We start from the raw sequence: 20,868 nt of genomic DNA on the forward strand, positions 1-20,868 counted from the left end.
TAGATAGATAGATAGATAGATAGATGATTGATAGATAGATGATTGATAGATAGATGATTGATAGATAGATGATTGATAGATAGATTTAGATTTAGATTTAGATTTTAATAGCATTTATAGGCCGCCCTTTTCCCTGAGGGGACTCAGGGCGGCTTACAATAATAAAGGAAGGGGAGTGAAGACAAAACATAAAAAGAAATGTGCAATAACTGAAAAATACTAAAAACACAACATTCTCTCAGCATTCGGGAGGGGCGGAAGAGTTTATCCCCAGGCCTGACGGGCTAGCCAGATCTTGAGGGCTGTACGGAAGGCCTGGACTGTGGTCAGGGTACGAATCTCCACGGGGAGATTGTTCCATAGCGTCGGAGCAGCAACTGAGAAGGCTCTCCTCCGGGTAGTCGCCAGTCGGCACTGACTGGCGGATGGAATACGGAGGAGGCCCGCTCTATGCGATCTGATGGGACGCAGGGAGGTTATTGGCAGAAGGCGGTCTCTCAAATAGTCAGATCCACTACCATGGAGCGCTTTATGGGTGGTAAGTAAGACCTTGAATTGCACCCGGAGATCCACAGGCAGCCAGCGCAGCTCGCGGAGGATAGGTGTTATGTGGGCGAACCGAGGTGCGCCCACAATCACTCGCGCGGCCGCGTTCTGTACTAGCTGAAGTCTCCGGGTGCTCTTCAAGGGCAGCCCCATGTAGAGCACGTTGCAGTATTCCAGCTTAGAGATCACAAGGGCTCGAGTGACTGTCGTGAGAGCCTCCCGATTCAGGTAGGGCCGCAACTGGCGCACCAGGCGAACCTGGGCAAATGCCCCCCTGGTCACAGCCGATAGATGGTGATCAAAACTCAGCTGTGGATCCAGGAGGACTCCCAAGTTGCGGACCCTATCTGAGGGGTATAAATTTTGTCCCCCCAGCCTGATTGATGGTACGGTGGTCAAATTATTGGGAGGAAAACACAACAGCCACTCGGTCTTGTCTGGGTTGAGCACCAGTTTGTTTGCTCTCATCCAGTCTTTAACAGCTTCCAGACCCTGTTCCATCACGTCCACCGCTTCATTGAGTTGGCACGGGGCGGACAGATACAGTTGAGTATCGTCCGCATATTGGTGATACTTTATCCCGTGCCAACTCAATGAAGCGGTGGAGGCATGGATGGTGGGTGGATGGGATGGGATGGGATGGGATGGGATGGATAGATAGATAGATAGATAGATAGATAGATAGATAGATAGATAGATAGATAGATAGATAGATAGATAGATAGATAGATAGATTGATAGATAGATAGATAGATGATAGATAGATAGATGATAGATAGATAGATAGATAGATAGATAGATAGATAGATAGATAGATCGATAGATAGATAGATAGATTAATTACTCTCCATCTACGATCTATCATCGATGGACTCATGAAGTAAAAAAAGTCTTGCGTGTTCAGTGCTAATGGTGAAGAAAATGAGACGCGAATGTTTTTCCTGGATGATTCCAATGATTTGATCTTTCCTACAGGCTGAGCAATCGAAGTGAGGACAAAAATGGCAACCCGGATAACCCAACGAGCGACCCATCGCCGACCCCTCACAATGTTTCACTGGACAGACGACGGTCGTCCACTGATACCTCCCATTCCGCTTACAGCCTTACAAGACGGATTTCTAGTAAGTTGGCTGGTGCTCAAAGTAGTTGGACACCCCCTGATAACGGGGCGCTCACTCCGTTACGCGGCGCTAGGGATTCGAACGGCCGAACTGCCGACCTTTCTGATTGACAAGCTCAAGCGTCTTAGCTACTGAGCCACTGCGTCCGACATAGATAGATAGATAGATAGATAGATAGATAGATAGATAGATAGATAGATAGATAGATAGATACATACATACATACATACATACATACATACATACATACATACATACATATGTATTCTGGAAGGAAACAAAATTCTTCCCTTTCTTTTATCAGGCCAAAAGAACCGCAGATATGGAAAAGGATCAAAAATTGGCTGGAGGCAATAACAGGGGTTAAAATAGAATGGAAACCTGAAGTTTTTTTTATTAGGAATTATGTCGGTGAAATACAAAAAAGAAATCCAGTATTTAATACTACATATAATTTTGGCGGCAAGGATTGCCTTTGCCCAGAAATGGAAAAACAAATTAACTCCAAGCGAAGATGAAATAAGAAGAAAGGTTATGGATTGTGTTGAAATGGACAATCTAACTAAAGAAATCCAGGGAAAGGAAGAATCAGAATTCTACCAGATATGGGATAAATGGTATAGGTGGATGGAGGAAAGAAACAAGGATCAATGAAGGAATATAACAAAACTCAAAAAATAATAGTTATGAGTAAAATAAGAGGGTTAAGAATGGTGAAATCCAAATGAAATAGAATAGAAGGGGAAATAATATAAGGTGAGCGGTATCGATTGATGATTGCTATTATAAAAAACAGGACGTTTACAGTGTTTGCACTGTATTGTATAAATGTGGTGTACGTCTAATTTTTGTGTGTTGTGTATTTTACATGTTTGTTAATAAAAATCTTTAAAAAAAGAAAAGAACCGCAGATATGTCCAGGTAATTCATCAGGAGTTCAACTTAACCCAAAGCATTTCTTTTAAAGACGAGGCTCTGAGGTAAAATCAGACAACTCTTTATTGTAGAACGAACAACAACAGTAACAACACGAACAGGGAACAGAGCCCGCCTGACAGCTATTTATACTTGACAGCTGTCAGGCGGGTAGCCAATCGGCGGCCGGTATTTCTCCCGCCTACCTGCTGGCCAGGGGTGGGTTTCAACCGGTTCGCGGCGGTCCCCGCGAACCGGTTGGTCGGCGAACCCGGAAGTAAGTAACTTCCGTGAACGGCGAAGGGCGCACCCGCCCGCGCTCCTTACCCGGTTTTGACGAGTTCTGCACTTCCATGCATGTGCAGGACGCATACAGCGCCTGCGCAATCCTCCAGGAGCAGCTAGAGCATTGCACAGACACTAGTACACATGCATGCGCTGCGCGCGTGCACGAGGACGCCGCCGGCCCCGTTCCAACCGAACCAGTTGGAACGGGGCGAGAAACCCACCCCTTCTGCTGGCGCGCCAGAACCAATCAGAAGCCTGAGGCTCTGGCCGCGGCTGCCGGCTGCGTCGGGAGGGCGCAACAATTTCCCCCTTTTGACAACTGCTCACTGTGACTTTCCGCCATTTTTAAAATTCTGGTTTTCTTTCTCTCTGTCCTCCCAGGTCTAGAGCTGAGGAGGCCCAGTTCTCCCCTCGTTGATCTTAAGCCCATCGAGTTTGGGATCCTGGGCTCTAAAAAGGAGATTGTCCAGCCGGGCATCCTGAGGAAAACCTACACTCCCGACGACTATTTTAGGAAATTTGAACCGAGACTCTATTCCCTTGACTCCAATAGCGACGATGTGGATTCTTTGACGGACGAAGAGATCGTAGCCAAGTACCAGCTGGGGATGCTACATTTTAGCACCCAGTACGACCTCTTGCACAACTATCTCATCGTCCGGGTCATCGAAGGCAAGGACCTGCCTCCCCCCATCTCCTATGATGGGGCCAGGCAAGACATGGCCCACTCCAACCCCTACGTCAAGATCTGTCTCCTTCCCGACCAGAAGAACTCCAAGCAGACGGGGGTGAAACGCAAAACCCAGAACCCCATCTTCGAGGAGCGGTACATGTTCGACATCCCGTTTTTGGAAGCCCAGAGAAGGACTCTGCTCTTGACGGTGGTGGATTTCGACAAGTTTTCGCGCCATTGCGTCATCGGGAAGGTGTCCATGCCATTGAGCGAGGTGGACCTGGTGAAGGGCGGCCATTGGTGGAAAGCTCTGGTCCCAAGTTCTCAGGTAATTTGTGGGTTTCCACTCAAGGAGTGCAATTTTTTTAAAAATGTTAAATGTTCTTTTCATTTGCTCTGTTGGGTTTTAAGGTGTCTCTATTGCAAAGATGTGTTTCTTAGATCATTTTTAGCCTGTTTATAGTTTCTACTTCTGACTATAGTGGCCTTCGCTTTTCCTTTCCCCTCCCTTTCCTCCCTCCTCCTTCCCTTCTTTCTTTTCCTTTCCTTTCTCTTCTTTCCTCTTCTTTCCTTTCCTTCTTTCCTCTTCCCTTCCCTCTTCCCTCCTTTCCTCTCCTCTTCCTTTCCTTCCTTTCCCTCTTCACTCCTTTCCTTTCCTCTTCTTTCCTTTCCTTCCCTTCCCTCTTCCTTTCCTTTCCTTTTCTTCCCCCTTCCTTCCTTCCCTTCCCTTTTCCGTTCCTTTCTCTTCTTTCCTTCCCTCCTCCCTCCTTTCCTTTCCTTCTTTCCTTTCCTTTCCTTCCCTCTTCATTCCTTTCCTTTCCTCTTCTTTCCTTTCCTCTTCTTTCCTTTCCTTTCCTTTTCCTTTCCTTTTCTTCCCCCTTCCTTCCTTCCCTTTTCCGTTCCTTTCTCTTCTTTCCTCTTCTTTCCTTCCCTCCTCCCTCCTTTCCTTTCCTCTCTCCTTTCCTTTCCTCTTCCTTCCTTTCCTTCTTTCCTCTTCCCTCCTTTCCCCTCCTCTTCTTTTCTTTCCTTTCCTTCCCTTTTCCTTTCCTTTCTTTTCCTCCCCCTTTCCTTTCCCTCCTTCTTTCTCCCTTTCCTTCCCTCCCCTCCCCTTCCTTCACAATTTCAAAACTGAATTTATTTTGCGATGCATGGCATTAAAAAAATAAAAAGACACACCAAGCATCATTTTTGCAGTGTTTGATTCCGCTTGCCCTTTTCTGTTGCAGAACGAAGTTGAGCTGGGAGAGCTTTTGCTCTCATTAAATTACCTTCCCAGTGCGGGGAGACTCAATGTGGACATAATTAGAGCCAAGCAGTTACTGCAGACTGATATGAGCCAAGGTTCAGGTTGGTTTTTTATGTGTGTGTGTGTATTTTGTTATTGGAGCATGTAGGTCAACATGGAAGTATTTCCCCCAATGTTTTTATATAACACTGGCTATAGTCTAATTTTCCTATTATTGTTGTTGTTGTTATTTGGAGCTAGTTTGGTTTAAGGCACCTGGCTAGAAATCTGAAGAATACTATTCCTCGTCCTGCCTAGGCAAAGTACTCCTGAAATCCCTGCCAAGAAAACTGCAGGAACTTATCCATGTAGTAGCCAGGAGTTAAGACAAACTCAGAAGCATCTCTCTCTCATTCTCTCCCTCTCTCCCTCTCTCTTTCCCTCCCTCCCACTCTCTCTCCTGTCTCTCTCTCTTTCTCTCTCTCTCTCTCCCTCCCCCTCTCTCTCCTGTCTCTCTGTCTGTCTCTCTCCTGTCTCTCTCTTTCTCTCTCTCTCTCTGTGTCTCTCTCTGTCTCTCTCTCTCCTCTCTCTTTCTCTCTCTCTCTCCTGTCTCTCTCTCTCTGTCTCTCCTCTCTCTCCTTCTCCCCATGTATCAATTATTTATCAGCCATCTAGGAATTCTATTATCTATCAGCTGTTTGATCTCTATCATCGATCTATCAGCTGTCTGTCTCTGTCTGTTATCTATATCTCCTCTATCATTCACCAATTACCTACCTATCTATATATGTTTCCCTAATCTATTCTTTCATATATCATCTGTTTGTCTTATATGTCTGGTCTGTGTCTATCTCTGTCTGTCTGTCTAATCTATTCTTTCATCTATTTGTCTTATATATCTGTGTCTATGCCTATCATCTATTCCCTCTCTTTCTTTCTGTCTCTGTCTCTCTCCCTCTGTGTTTCTCTGTTTCTCTCTGTGTGTGTCTGTCTGTCTGTCTCTCTCCCTCCCTCCCTCCCTCCCTATCTACCAACATAAAAATCTATCAATCATTTATGCTTTCATCTATCTCTATTTGTCCTCTCCCCCCCCCCTCTCTCTCTGTCTCTGCCCCCCACCTACCTTCCGTACCTAACTGCCTACCTTATCAACATCTTACAAACTGGATTGAGAGATGGAGAGCAAATGACTTAGCTGTTGATTCTTCCGGCTCTCTCACTTCTCCAGGACTTCACCCAGAAGGGGTGCCTTCTGTCAGGCACAGAACCTTCTGCCCCCCCCCTTTCCAGGCTTCCACATCCCCCAGTGTGCCTTGTTCTCGGGGCGGAGATGGTACAGTGGAGTTCTCCTTGACTTCAGCCTTCAGCCCCCATCTTATTTCCTGCGTGTTTGTTTTCCCTCTAAAGAGAGCAAGGATTTCATTTTCTCTCTCCCACAAGGTCTGATTGAAAGCAAACAGCGCATGTTGACCTTTGATGCTCAACAATCCTCTCCTTTGTCACTTGAAAAATTGAAGAAATGGGCCTTCTTCCCCGTCCAGGTTTCTCAGAAGATGCTTCTCTTTCTGAGAACAGATCTAGGCTGTTTCTTGTTTTTCCTCCTTCCTTCAGAAAAAAGCACCCAGAGATGGTATTCAGCCGGATCGGACCGGTTCAACTGAACCGATAGGGGGCAAACGGCCAGTGGACTCACCCGCTACAAAACGTCCAATGTAGCAGTGGTGGGTTTCAAAAAAATTTCGAACCTACTCTGTGGGTGTAGCCTCCTTTGTGGGAGTGGCTTGCCGGCCATGTGACCTAGTGGGAGTGGCTTGCAGGCCATGTGACCTAGTGGGAGTGGCTTGCCGGCCATGTGTTTTCTCTCTCTCTCTCTCTCTCTCTCTCTCTCTCTCTCTCTCCCTTTTGTCTCTCTGTCCCTTTTTCTTTTTTTTCTTTCATCTCTCTCTCACTTTTTCTTTCCTTTTTTCTTTTTTTATTTCTTTCCTTCTTCCTTTCTTTCTCTTTCTCTCTCTGTGTGAGTCTCTGTGTGTGTGTGTGTGTGTGTCAGTGGTGGGTTTCAAAATTTTTTGGAACCTCTTCTGTAGGTGTGGCCTGCTTTCCGGGTCCACTGGTGGAACCTCTTCTAACCGGTTCGGTACATTTGACGAACAGGTTCTACCGAACTGGTGCGAACTGGTAGGAACCCACCTCTGCTATGTAGCCTCGTTTTCAATGCCGCAGCGCATGCGTGCACATCAGTGGTGGGATTCAAATAATTAACAACTGGTTCTCTACCCTAATGACCAGCTGTGTAAGGGGGCCCCATCATCATGTGACTGGGTGGGCATGGCCAACTCAACGTCACTCCTGTCAATGGGCGCTTCGCCTTAGATGTTACAATGTCGTAAGGATTAACCAGAGAGGCAGTTTCTGTAAACAGGACAATGAAGATTAGGCTAGAAACAACACCAGAATGTTTCCTTCCTGCCTTCCTTACAGGATTAGCCCTGTGAAGTGGGGAAAAAAGAGATTTCTTCCAACAACTAGTTCACTAAACTGCTTAGAAAGTTATCAACCGGTTCTCCTGAATAGGTGCGAACTGGCTGAATCCCACCACTGGTGCACATCACGGGCGTGAGCAAAGAGCATGTGCAGAAGGCAGCGCGCATGCATGGACGGTGCATCTGCACACGAAGCAAGCCTGTGCACGGGGGTGCTCACATTGGCGAACCGGTGGTAAATCTAAGTGGACCCCATCCCACCGCACTGATTTTTCCACCATTTTTCCTCCACCATGGATGATTGTTTCCCCTGGAATGGAAAACGTTACCAATAACCATGAAAAAAAGATGCGTGAATATTTTCGGGGAAAGACGTAAGAAATTTTTCTACCGCGAAGGAGGAGGAGCTTATGGCCTTGAAAAGGACCCATGTTTTACCTCCCCCTTCTGTTCCTTAAAAACCTGCACTACTGTATAGGTCCTCAACATGACCACGCGCGAGCGATTTTGGGTGTACCGAGATACACCCATGTTACACCCATCCTCCGCGAGCTGCATTGGCTCCCGATCGGTCCCGAACGCGCTTCAAGGTGGTGGTTATTACCTTTAAAGCCCTACATGGCTTAGGACCTGGATATCTACGAGACCGTCTTCTGCCACATACCTCCCAGCGTCCAATAAGATCTCACAGGATGGGCCTTCTCCGGGTGCCGTCGACTAGACAATGTCGTCTGGCGGCTCCTCGGAGAAGGGCCTTCTCTGTAACTGCCCCGGCCCTATGGAACGATCTACCCCCAGAGATCCGGACCCTCCCCACTCTCTCGGCCTTCCAAAAGTCTATTAATTGGCTATTCCGGCAGATCTGGGGCTGTTGACCTCTTGAATGAGGTCCAGCCCCACTAAGGTTGAGTGCATGTTGTGTCTTTTTAACTTGCTTTGTCTTTCTATTTTTAAATTTTTTAGTATCCTTTTAAATTGTTTTTATGTAAGCCGCCCGGAGTCCTTCGGGATTGGGCGGCATATAAATTTATTAAACATTAACATTTATTAAACATTAACAATGGAATCCCAAAATCTCTGTTGTGAAGTGAGGCATTTGTTTTTGCCCCATTTGCAAACTTTCTTGCCACAGTTGTGTAAGTGAATCCCTGCAGTCCTTAAGTTAATCACACAATTGTTAATCTGGCTTCCCCATTGACTTCGCTTGTCAAAAGGTCGCAAAAAATGACCCCGGGACATGACAATCGTCATAAATATGGGTCAGTTGCCAGGCTTCTGAATTTTAATCACACGATCGTGGGGTTTGCTGCAATGGCCATTAAGTGTGAAAAAGGTCCGTTGTAAGTTTGGTCACTGAAGGTGCCATTGTTTTCAGTGCTGTTGTAAGTTTGGTCACTGAATGAACTGTTGTAAGTTGAGGACTATCTCTATTATGCCTAATTTTTATATTGTAGTGTATCTTTAACAAAAATAAAAATAGAACAATAATCTATATATACTCATCATGAAATCTCCAGAACCGTAAAGCCTATAAACTTGAAATTTGGCACGTACGTTCCTCTCGGCTTCTAGGTGCTCGTTAAGAAAGGATTTTTAGAAATGACCATCAGATCATTAGTATTTCTTATACAGTAATTAACATGCTCTGATGCTAAGGAGTTCTACTCCCCCTCCCCATCTGAAAAGAACTCTGTTCCAACTGCCAGTTGTCTTACATTCCGTTACCTCAGTTCAAACTGGCAGGCATTCCACTTCTTCACTCAGGAGTGGTCTGGAGCTCCTTAAAGTACTAAACGTCGGTACCTCACCAAAATGTCTACGCTTTCCACCTATGGAACTGCTGCCGGACTCAAGGCAGTGGGAGCGATGTTCCCTTATGTGTTTCAATCACCGACCACCACTGAGCCAATGGATTCTGAAATGAATTCCTCCTCCATAGCCCCATCACATAGTTTCATCGCGAAGCACGGGTATCCAGCTACTAGTGACAAATATGCATGATGATTAAAACCAGGGAGAAAGAGAGAAAACAAAATGCATAAAGCATTAATATAGCTTAACCTTTTAACATATAATTAAATGTAGATGATAGACCCAGGATTATTGTGCTCTATTTTCTCATTTATACAAAGGCAAAACATTTTAAAGATGGATAGAGAATATAAATCTTTTATCCACTCTTAACATCTGGCGTGTTGATTTCTTTCCACCTACACAGGACAATTCTCTAGCGAGAGCTTGAGATTTTCATAAAATGTCAAGTTCCATATTTTAGGAATATAACTGCCTCAGATTTAATGGTTATGTGTTTCCCCAGAGTTATATAACATATGTTTATGGCTTGAAGCCTAAAAAAAAAAAATTGGTGTAAAGGAACATGACCAAATCATGTGAGCCAGGCAGTCCTCAAATTTCTTATGGCGGGCGCCAACACACAAAAAAATTAATATCCATTCTTTTTTTATACAGTCTTCGAAGACACCCATAAAATGGAATGAAATGTCTGGGAAAATAGCTTTATCTCTAGGTCATAAGAAATATGTTTCACGTTTCTTAAAATGTGAAGCCATAGTCTTGAGCAGAGGTGGGATCCACTTACTGTTACTACCGGTTCAGCTAGCGCCGGAAATGTGGGCGTGCGCATGCACACGCTTGCTTCGCTCGCCCGAGCCATTGGTGCATGCATGTGGCATCACAAAACACAGCAATTCGCTCGTGCGTGCCGTCCGCACATTTGTGCAATGTCAAAAAAACAGCGATATCAGACAGGATTGAGAGTGGGCTGACCCACTTGCAGGTCGCCATTACCGGTTCTCCCTTACCAAGCCGAACCGGCTGAATTTCACTTCTGCTCTTGAGAAAGAGATGGGTGCTGCCTTCCTTGAGGAATTGCCTCAAAAATCCTCAGCTTTTTCCTTTCAATAAATAGATCAGAGATTTGAGAGAGACTGTTTGTTCAGAACTCTTGCAAACCTTTTTAACATAATGACCAGTGGATTAATCATGACCGAGCTGCTAAATTAATCCACTGGTCATTAAGTAAAAAATACAACTTAACCTGTATCCAATGGGAGCACAAAGTGGGAAAAAGTTACCGAAAATGAGAAGGTGAAGATCTTGTGGGACTTTCAAATACAGACGGATCGTCATTTGGAACACAACACACCAGATATTACAGTTGTAGATGGTATAAACGTAGAATTTATTGACATCGCAGTACCAGGAGATGCCAGAGTTGAAGAAAAAGAACTGGAATAAATCACGGAATACCATGACCTGGCCATCGAAACTACCCGATTATGGATGAAACATGTAACAGTGATACCCGTTGTCATCAGGGTACTTGGTACTATGTCCAAGAATTTTATAAGATACATCAACAAATTGCAGCTTCCTGAATTTGGAACTGCAAAAAACCTGCGCTACTCGGAGCATATATTTTAAGAAGGTACTTGGTTGATACCTAGGATGCTGGCAGCAAACCGTATCAACCATTACCACCAGTCAATGGTATTTGTGATGCATTTTTGAATGTTCAGTTGACTGAGTGTCATGTTTAATGAATAAAGCATACTCCTCCTCCTCCTCCTCCTCATCATCATCATCATCATCATAACAGTTCCTAGGTCCTTGGTTAGGACTCGAGCTGTTGAGCTACCAACCAGCCCCAAAGGTGGTGAATCTCACCAAAGATTAACCACAAACCACAGCCACCATCACCACAAACCACCTGTATATTCCTTCTTCAACCTGGGCTCTCTAGCTTTGTGGGATGATGGATCCTTGGCTGACTTGGAATTCTGGGAATTGTAGTCTTATCGGTCCCGAAAAATTCCAGGTTGGAGAAGACTTCCAACTCTTCCTAGAATTCTCCAACCTGGTGGACTTCAACTCCCAGAATTCCAGCAAATTATAATTATGCAAAGCGAGAACAACTAAAACAGAGGGCCAAAAAAATCAATCAAACAAACAAACAGGAGCTTTGTGTGATTTGGATCTTTAAAATTCATTCTGACTGGTTTTTGGCTTGTTCGGTAAACTACGGTTCAAATAACTCAAGAGCTTAATCTGATGCAGGAGCGAAGCTGTTCATTTGTGAAGCTGGGGTTTGTTTTGTGTTTTCTATTCAGATCCTTTTGTGAAAGTCCAGCTGGTTCATGGGCTAAAACTGGCAAAGACAAAGAAGACTTCTTGCATGAAGGCCACCATTGATCCCTTCTACAACGAGTCCTTCAGCTTCAAGGTTGCCCAAGAAGAACTGGAAAACACTAGCCTGGTTTTCACAGGTATGTGTCTTTCTAGTGAATCTTAGAATAACAGAGTTAGAAGGGACCTTGGAGGTCTTCTAGTCCAACCCCCTGTTTAGGTAGGAAACTCTATACCACTTCAGACAAATGGTTATCCAACATCTTCTTAAAAACGTCCAGTGTTGGAGCATTCACAACTTCTGGAGATAAGCTGTTCCACTGATTCATTGTTCTCACTGTCAGGAAATTTTTCCTTAGTTCTAAGTCAGTGGCTCCCAAACTTGGCAACTTTAAGACTTGTGGACTTCAACTCCCAGAATTCTCCAGCCAGCTCGAGCTGGCTGGAGAATTCTGGGAGTTGAAGTCCACAAGTCTTAAAGTTGCCAAGTTTGGGAACCACTGTTCTAAGTTGATTCTCTCCTTGGTTAGTTTCCATTCATTGCTTCTTGTCCTGCCCTCAGGAAGATAGCTTGACCTTCTATTCTTGGTGGCTGACCCTGAGATATTGGAAGACTGCGATCGTGCCCCCCCCCCCCCGAGTCCTTCTTTTCGTCAAACTAGACATACCCAAGTCTAGCAACTGTTCTTTATATGTTTTAGCCAGGGGTGAAATCCAGCAGGTTCTGGAGACGTGGTAGTGGAAATTTTGAGTAGTTCAGAGAACTGGCAAATGTCACATCTGATTGGCCTCAGAGTAGAGTGGGAATCAGTGGTGGGTTTCAAAAAAAATTTGGAACCTCTTCTGTAGGTGTGGCCTGCTTTCCGGGTCCACTGGTGGAACCTCTTCTAACCAGTTCAGTAGATTTGACGAACCGGTTCTACCGAACTGGTGCGAACCGGTAGGAACCCACCTCTGGTGGGAATGGAGATTTTGCAGTATCCTTCCCCTGCCACGCCCACCAAGCCACGCCCAAAGAGCCAATATTAAAAAATAATTGAATGTCACCACTAGTTTTAGCCTCCAGTCCCCTAAAAAAAAAAAACCAGTGAGTTTTTAATTGCAATACAGTTAAGGAAATCACAGGGAGCGAATCTCCACCGACATACTGTATAAAGATGGCCCAATTGATGAAGGCTGCCTTGTCATTGTAGCATGCAGCCTGCACTGCGCCTGGCTCCTTTCTGGAGATCAGAAACCCTGATAATTATTGCAGGAGTGAGTCATCCCTTGCCAGCCTTTGGGAAAGGAAGGATGGTCAAAATAACATTCGCTGTTTAAAAATAAATAAATAAAACAGCGATGCAGCTCCAGATATTCCCCCGCCATCTATTTCTTTTGTGTCTGCCACAGGACGGCTGCCACTTTTATTTTGGGGTCAGATCGGTGTGGCTTTGGCCTGGGTGCTTCTTCTCTGCCTTAGCTTTGTAGCAATAGCAATAGCAGTTAGACTTATATACCGCTTCATAGGGCTTCCAGCCCTCTCTAAGCAGTTTACAGAGTCAGCATATCACCCCCACAGTCTGGGTCCTCATTTCACCCACCTCGGAAGGATGGAAGGCTGAGTCAACCCTGAGCCGGGGAGATTTGAACAGCCGAACTGCAGAACTGCAGTCAGCTGAAGTAGCCTGCAGTGCTGCATTTAACCACTGTGCCACCTCGGCTCTATGAAAGTTGGAAATCAAGGCCCCCTTGAAGAAGGCGAGATGCTGCTGGGGGTAAATGGGCCAACACTTGGCAGTTATTTAATTACGCTTTATTGAATGAACACGCCTGGGAAGGTTTATGGTTTATCCTGAGCTCCATTTTCTCTGGCATAAGCACCATGGGCCAGTCCTTCATTGTTTCCAGGGCTGTCCCGCGGGCCAGATTCTAAGCACCCCGTGTTGTGGCCCGCCAGCGGCCAGCAGAGCTGGCAGCAGAGTCGGACAGTGAGGAGGTTGGAAGAGGAACATGGGCCAGTTCTCAGGACTGAGGAACGCTCAGACGAGGGCTCTGCATCGGAGGCAGAGAGAGCTAGACAGCAGCAAGGCAGAGGAACAGCTGGAGCCTGTTCCCAGTGTGTGCATGTGCAGAGCTGCCAGAAGACAAGAACACCTAAGGAAGCAGGGTGGACGTAGGAGTAGAGCCACACCTTGGAGGCGATTGGCCCCTCCCATAGGAAACAAAAGAGGAGCGAACGGGGAGGGGGCTTTTGCAGGAAACAATTCGTTCCTTCGGTCGTTTCAAGAGTGGAAAGTTCTGTTTGGGACTATAAGAGACTCTGTGCCAAGTTTTGCCTTGCCCTGCCTTTGGAAACTAATTATCCGGTAGCTCTCCAAACAAGATAAGGTGCGTGTGGATAAATATTCCTTTGAAAGACTGTTTGCCAAGCCTTGCTGACTGTGAATGAAAGGAATTCCCAGTCGTGTAAATAAAAGGGGTTTTGCCAGGACCCAGACTCTGCTTCATGCTTTTGAAGGAAGCTTGGGTCAGAACACCCTGTGGGCCCCCAGCCCTTGAGTTTGACACCCCTGCTTTAGAGGCACCAGGGATACCGTCCTGTTGAGTTTGGATTGCTTTGTGTTGTGTTGTCAACTTTCAATCCTCTCTCCCCCTCTCTCCCTCTCCTCCACCTTCCAGTCTATGGCCACAACGTGAAAAGCAGCAACGACTTCATCGGGAGAATTGTCATCGGCCAGTATTCAACTGGTTCCTCGGAATCCAAGCACTGGCGGCGGATGCTCACTTCCCACCGTACCGCCATCGAGCAGTGGCACAGCCTCCGTTCACGAGCCGAGTGTGACCGGGTCTCGCCAGCTTCCCTGGAGGTGACGTGAGGCGTCCACGTGGCTCCCCAATGCCCATCAGACCAGTTCCCTACATGCACGCTGTTACAAGTTCATTGCCTTTGGATTGGCCATCCTCAACCATTGGCAGCCCAATGTTTGCCATTGATCACCGAGTTTTGGTCATCTTCAAGTCTCGCCTCCAAGTTTTAGTTGTCTCGGGTTCTTCATGGATGCACCCTTATCCAAGATGCTCTTGTCACTGTTCAGGAAGGGTGGGCTTTTGGAAAGATGCCCGTGGTTTCGAAGGCCTCCTTTAGTTGCCACCTGGCATTACCATCTAGGGCAGATCATTAGCCATAAAAACATGCTGGGCTACATGGACTTTTCCTGTCCTTATTGCTCCATTGTAACTCTCCATTCCTACGATTCGTTGCCTTAGCACAGGGGTCATCAATCTTAAACAGTCAAACAGCCACAAAGCTCCTAACCGGAAACCCCCCATTCAATTCTGGAGCCGACCAGAAGTCTGGTTCCCCCACCATAGAGTCTCCTCCTAGCGCAGCGTCCTTTTTCCTCTGCTGACCAGAGGTCCAGTTCCCCCACCATAGAGTCTCCTTCTAGCACAGCGTCCTTTTTCCTCTGCTGACCGGAAGTCCGGTTCCCCCACCATAGAGTCTCCTCCTAGCACAGCGTCCTTTTTCCTCTGCTGACCAGAAGTCCGGTTCCCCCACCATAGAGTCTCCTCCTAGCACAGCGTCCTTTTTCCTCTGCTGACCAGAAGTCTGGTTCCCCCACCATAGAGTCTCCTCCTAGCACAGCGTCCTTTTTCCTCTGCTGACCGGAAGTCCGGTTCCCCCACCATAGAGTCTCCTCCTAGCACAACGTCCTTTTTCCTCTGCTGACTGGAAGTCCGGTTCCCCCACCATAGAGTCTCCTCCTAGCACAACGTCCTTTTTCCTCTGCTGACCAGAAGTCCGGTTCCCCCACCATACAGTCTCCTCCTAGCGCAGCGTCCTTTTTCCTCTGCTGACCAGAAGTCCGGTTCCCCCACCATAGAGTCTCCTCCTAGCACAACGTCCTTTTTCCTCTGCTGACTGGAAGTCCGGTTCCCCCACCATAGAGTCTCCTCCTAGCACAACGTCCTTTTTCCTCTGCTGACCAGAAGTCCGGTTCCCCCACCATACAGTCTCCTCCTAGCGCAGCGTCCTTTTTCCTCTGCTGACCAGAAGTCCGGTTCCCCCACCATAGAGTCTCTTCCTAGTTTGGCATCCTTTTGCCTCTACCTGTCCTAACCGAAAGCCCTATCAATTGTGGAGCTGACCGTCAACGGAGCTGCAGCAGAGGGATGAAAGAGCCACAGGTTGCTGACCCCTGTCTTAAACAATGCCAATTCCCCCCATGTGCTCTGTTTGGTGAATGGTAGACTAGCTAGAAGCTCTGACAGTATTTTAGCAGTAGAGCGTAGGGCGAACTCTGTGCTGTCTAATTCCTGTCCTTTTTTTTTTCTTGTGGTGGCTTAACCAAATATCACGTGTGCTTCTGTGTCTCGAATGGTCCATGTGGGGGATGGCCAATGGAGGCCAAAGGGTCTTTTCCCCCCATAACCACTTTTCTTTGTCCCGCATCTTATCTTGACGGATCCCACACTTTGCTTTGAAAAGACAGAGTGGACCTCCGCAAGGGTTGGGAATGGGTGAGCCACATAGATTTCCTGGAGGAACCTCCGTAGGTTGGAAAGAAGGAGAGAACAATGGTTGTGACGAAGCATTGGAAGACTTTGGTCTGGACATGTACATTTCATACTTGCTTCTTGACTACACATGTATGACCAGGAGTGAATTGGAACGAAAAGTGTCCGCATTTGTTGCAGCACACATAATCCAGAAAGTACACGCAGGTAACTGTTTCAGCAGAATTGATTAACTTCTCTTTATATATAACATAATACATGAAGTAAATAACACGATACCAAAAGCAGGTTTTCCAACGTGGTAGTAAATACAAGCAAAACAAAAGCAGAGGACAGAACAGTTTCAGTTCAGAGCAGCAGTTTTAGTTTTAGAACTCAGAGCTGCAGAGCTAAGCCACGCCCAGGCTCCAAACTGTTTCAGCTCCCGTTGGCTGACCTTGTTACTAAGCCCTATTCCAGTTCATGAATATATCTACACTGACAAAAAGCTTGTGAAAAATTCTGGACCAACGTTTAATTTTTTTAAACCATCTGTTGTTTTGAACCTCTGGGCCGACTTGAGTGGAGATGGTACTTGAGTTTCAAAAGCCTCTGTGAGTTGATCTTCACTCTCTCATTTTTGGATCACAGTGTAATTATCTGCTTCAACTTATGACGAGCTTTTGACTATCTACCTGCTGGAACAAATTCTTTAAAAAGTGGCTTAAATTTGGGGAAATGATGTTTAGTTAGGTGCCAAATGGTCAAAAAATTAATTAATCCTTGACTTACGATGGAGACTGGAATTTATGTTGCTAAGTAAGGCATTATCAAGGGAATCAGGTCTTGTTAAGCGGACCCCACTGCAGTCGTTAAGTGAATCACATGATCATTCAACAAATCCAGCTTCCACCATGGACTTGGCTTGCCAGAAGCTGACGGGGAAGATCACAAATGGGGATCGCATGATCCCTGGGGAGGCGGCAAACATCGTAAATATATGCCAGTTGCCAAGCTCCCAAATTTTGATCATGTGACACACCCCCTCCGAGGATGCTGCAAGAGTTGTAAGTGTGAGGAACAGTCATAAGTCTTAAATTTTTAGTGCCATTTTAACCTTGCCTACTCTATGAATGGTAGTAAGTTGAGGAATACTTGTGTAGATATGTGGATGGAGGGAAAATATTGGGCAGATACCAAAGTTGCATCTCTCCTTATTTCTTGAAATCAAGAATCCATTCGGGATACCATTTTTGCCTCATTATATTAAAGACATATAGGGAATGTCTTTAATATAATTTAATTAATTTAATATAATATAATTTAATATATTTAATATAATTTAATATATTTAATATAATTTAATATATTTAATATAATTTAATATATTTAATATAATTTAATATATTTAATATAATTTAATATAATTTAATATATTTAATATAAAATAATATATTTAATATAAGTTAATATATTTAATATAATTTAAAGAATGTCTTTAATATTATTTAATATAATTTACTATAAAGACGTATAGGGACACAGTGGCTCAGTGGCTAAGATGCTGAGCTTGTCGATCAGAGAGGTCGGCAATTTGGTGGTTCGAATACCTAGCGCCGCGTAACGGAGTGAGCTCCCGCTACTTGTCCCAGCTTCTGCCAACCTAGCAGTTCGAAAGCACATAAAAAGTGCAAATAGAAAAATAGGGACCACCTTTGGTGGGAAGGTAACAGCGTTCCATGCACCTTCGGCATTGAGTCATGCCGGTCACAAGACTACGGAGACATCTTCGGACAGCGCTGGCTCTTTGGCTTTGAAGCAGAGATGAGCACCGCCCCCTAGAGTTGGGAACGACTAGCACGTATCCGCGAGGGGAACCTTTACCTTTATATTAAAGACCTAGTTAGCTTATGTGGTCCCTTTAGTTGTGCAAACGATTCTTTCCTTTTCTTTAAACACGAGGATTCATTCCACTGCGAAATAGTTTCACGGTGTTTCAACATGTTTTTAAGAACAGCTAGGATGTCCTAAGGTTTAACTACTTTTGTATTGAGATAATACAGGATAATATCGCTCTTTTCTAAGAATGCTGCAGAGCAGTGCTTCTCAACCTTGGGAACATTTCAGATGTGTGGTCTAACTCCCAGAATTCTCCAGGAAGCATGGAGAATGGCCTGGCTGGGGAATTCTGGGAGTTGAAGTCTCCAAAGTTTCCCAAAGTTGAGAAACAAGAGTGAGACCAGAACGAGAGTTTTAACCAGCGGTGGGATGCAAACTGGTTTAACCACTGGTTTGTTAAGTGCGTGCTTTGCTTTGCGCACACAGCAAAAAATGACATTTTTAAACTTCAAAACTTACTTTCTATATCAGTGCCTGTGAGTAAAACAGCTGAAGCGTGGCAATCCACTGTGCCACGCGAATCAGCTCAGCTAAAAAAACAGGGAAATATAGGACAAGATAGCGCAGGAGCGGGTGGGCAGGGCCAAATGCTTCCTGGAACTACCGAATGGCCCGAAACGGCTGAATCCCACTCCTGGTTTTAATATGACCAATATGGTTTTTACGCGATGCAATTTATTGGTCTGTAAATGCAGCCCTTATCATGACATGTTGGTATCACTTGTAAAATATCTGTCAATTGCGCCTAAAACTAAAACGGAAGGCAAAACATGAACGTTTGCTGGGGAAAAAAAATCCATATGATTTCTTGTTCAGCCGCTTTCAAGCTATCTGATTTTGCCGTGCAGGAACTGTCTTTAGACTGTGGAAATTGTAACTGGGCGAGTTCAATGGAAGGATTTTGCTCCTTTCTGCAACTCCCGATGGAGACTTCTGTGTCTTTAGTATATTTTCCAACCGTACTATTCCCTCCCTCTCTCAAAATGGCTCACCAAGGGAACAATCCTCAGATTCTGTCAACTCCATCAAACGCTTCTGTACTTCCCCTCCCTTCACCCCGAATACCCCGTATTCTCTTCAGAGTTCTATTTATGGGAAATAAAGATCTGTTTTATTTGTGTCAATTGAGAGCTGTGTGTTCCTCTTTTGTACAGCTCTCGCAAAACAAGGGCTGGTTCGAGAAGCTCGCAATCTTTCTTGGAGGTATTGTTCTGGCCCAGATCCCCAAACACGACCCTCTGAAGCAAAGGTGGGTTCCTACCAGTTCGCACCTATTCGGTAGAACCGGTTCGTCAAATCTACCGAACCGGTTAGAAGAGGTTCCACCAGTGGACCCGGAAAGCAGGCCACACCTACAGAAGAGGTTCCAAATTTTTTTGAAACCCACCACTGCCACACACACACACACACATACACACACAGACAGACTGACAGAGAGAGAGAGAGAGAGAAAGAGAAAGAAAGAAAGGAAGAAGAAATAAATAAATAAAAAGAAAGAAAGAAAGAGTGAGAGAGAGATGAAAGAAAAAAGGGACAGAGAGACAAAAGGAAGAAGAAAGAGAGAGAGAGAACACATGTCCGGCAAACCACTCCCACCAGGTCACATGGCTGGCAAGCCACTCCCACAAAGGAGGCCACACCCACAGAGTAAGTTCCAAAAAATTTTGAAACCCACCACTGCTCTGACGTGAACTCAAAGATTCCTTTAATTAGTAGCACCGGCAGCCCCTCATCTCAGGCTAACAAGTCTGTCCGGCAGGAAGATGAATAATTGTCTTCCACATCTACTCATCTCCTCTCCCTGCCTTTTATCCCCAGAGCTAGGGTGGGGCTTTGCTAGCAGCGGTGGCTCTTCCTTTCCAAGGACCGGCCCATAGATTTCCACTGCTCTCCTCTCCTCTGCCTTCTGCACATCCTCATGTCAGGCATTGGAGCCAGGTGCTTCCTCCTCTTCCTCGTCAGCCACCTCCAGACCTGGGGCCTGTTGACTCTCCATCTGAGGACAGACAGGCGGCCCAGGCTCCATCTCTTGTCTTTTTTTCTCCCTCACCTCCGTCCCCTCTTCCTCCTCGGAGCTCTCAGTTGCCTTGATGCTAACCCTGACTGCCACACCTCCTCCTCTGATTTGGCTGTTGGGGGGACCGGCGGCTGACAGGCCACAACAGGTAAAAGGAGAACACCAGAGGTGGGTTCCTACCAGTTCGCACCTATTCGGTAGAACTGGTTCGTCAAATCTACCGAACCGGTTAGAAGAGGTTCCACCAGTGGACCCGGAAAGCAGGCCACACCTACAGAAGAGGTTCCAAAAATTTTTGAAACCCACCACACACTCACTCACTCTCTCTCTCTCTCTCACACACACACACACACACTCACACAGAAAGAGAAAGGAAGGAAGAAATAAATAAAGAAAAAAAGAAAGAAAAAGTGAGAGAGAGATGAAAGAAAAAAAGGAAAAAGGGACAGAGAGACAAAAGGAAGGAAGGAAGGAGAGAGAGAGAGAGAGACAGACAGACAGACAGACAGACAGAACGCATGGCCGGCAAGCCACTCCCACCAGGTCACATGGCCGGCAAGTCACTCCCACAAAGGAGGCCACACCCACAGAGTAGGTTCAAAAAAAATTTGAAACCCACCACTGGAGAACACCCAAAATGCGAGATCTGTATCAGGCCACGCTGGAGGTTGGTACAAAGACCTTCTAAAAGAGCAACATTGAGACTGGTAAAATGGTTTTAGATGACAAGCTGGGGAGATGGATATTAAAGGGTCTTGAGTGCTCCCTGAATAAGGGATCAACCACAGACCCCAGAAGACATGGATGCAAGACGTCAGGCATGTTAAGTCTATCCCCGTTAGGAGTCTAGAGTTCTGCAGCAGAAGTTAGTAACGAATAAGCCGCCGAATAGTCACTCACAGCCACCGAAGGTGAAACAAATAATAGCTTTACTTGCGTAACAAAAATAGAATATATAGTCTCCAAACAGACTATAAGCAGTCTTGAAGTATATACACAGTCTATTTACAGTACGTTGAAGTTACAGTTGCTCAACTCACAATTCACCATGTTGACAGGTAACTATTATACAGGCT

At 45.7% G+C, this 20,868-nt stretch overlaps 1 protein-coding gene across 1 annotated transcript in view; it reads left to right on the forward strand.

The window, feature by feature from the left end:
- Window positions 1-14,255, forward strand: part of SYT17 (synaptotagmin 17) — a 39,633-nt gene extending 25,378 nt beyond the window's left edge. Inside the window, exons 4-8 of the mRNA XM_032231014.1 lie at window positions 1,522-1,670; window positions 3,255-3,874; window positions 4,773-4,893; window positions 11,382-11,537; window positions 14,059-14,255. Of these exons, the coding sequence (XP_032086905.1) occupies window positions 1,522-1,670; window positions 3,255-3,874; window positions 4,773-4,893; window positions 11,382-11,537; window positions 14,059-14,255 (1,243 nt within the window). The remainder of the gene's footprint in view (window positions 1-1,521; window positions 1,671-3,254; window positions 3,875-4,772; window positions 4,894-11,381; window positions 11,538-14,058) is intronic.
- The last annotated feature ends 6,613 nt before the right edge of the window (window positions 14,256-20,868 follow it).

This window comes from Thamnophis elegans, chromosome 14 (assembly GCF_009769535.1).
Source record: "Thamnophis elegans isolate rThaEle1 chromosome 14, rThaEle1.pri, whole genome shotgun sequence".
NCBI classification, from domain to species: Eukaryota; Metazoa; Chordata; class Lepidosauria; order Squamata; family Colubridae; genus Thamnophis; species Thamnophis elegans.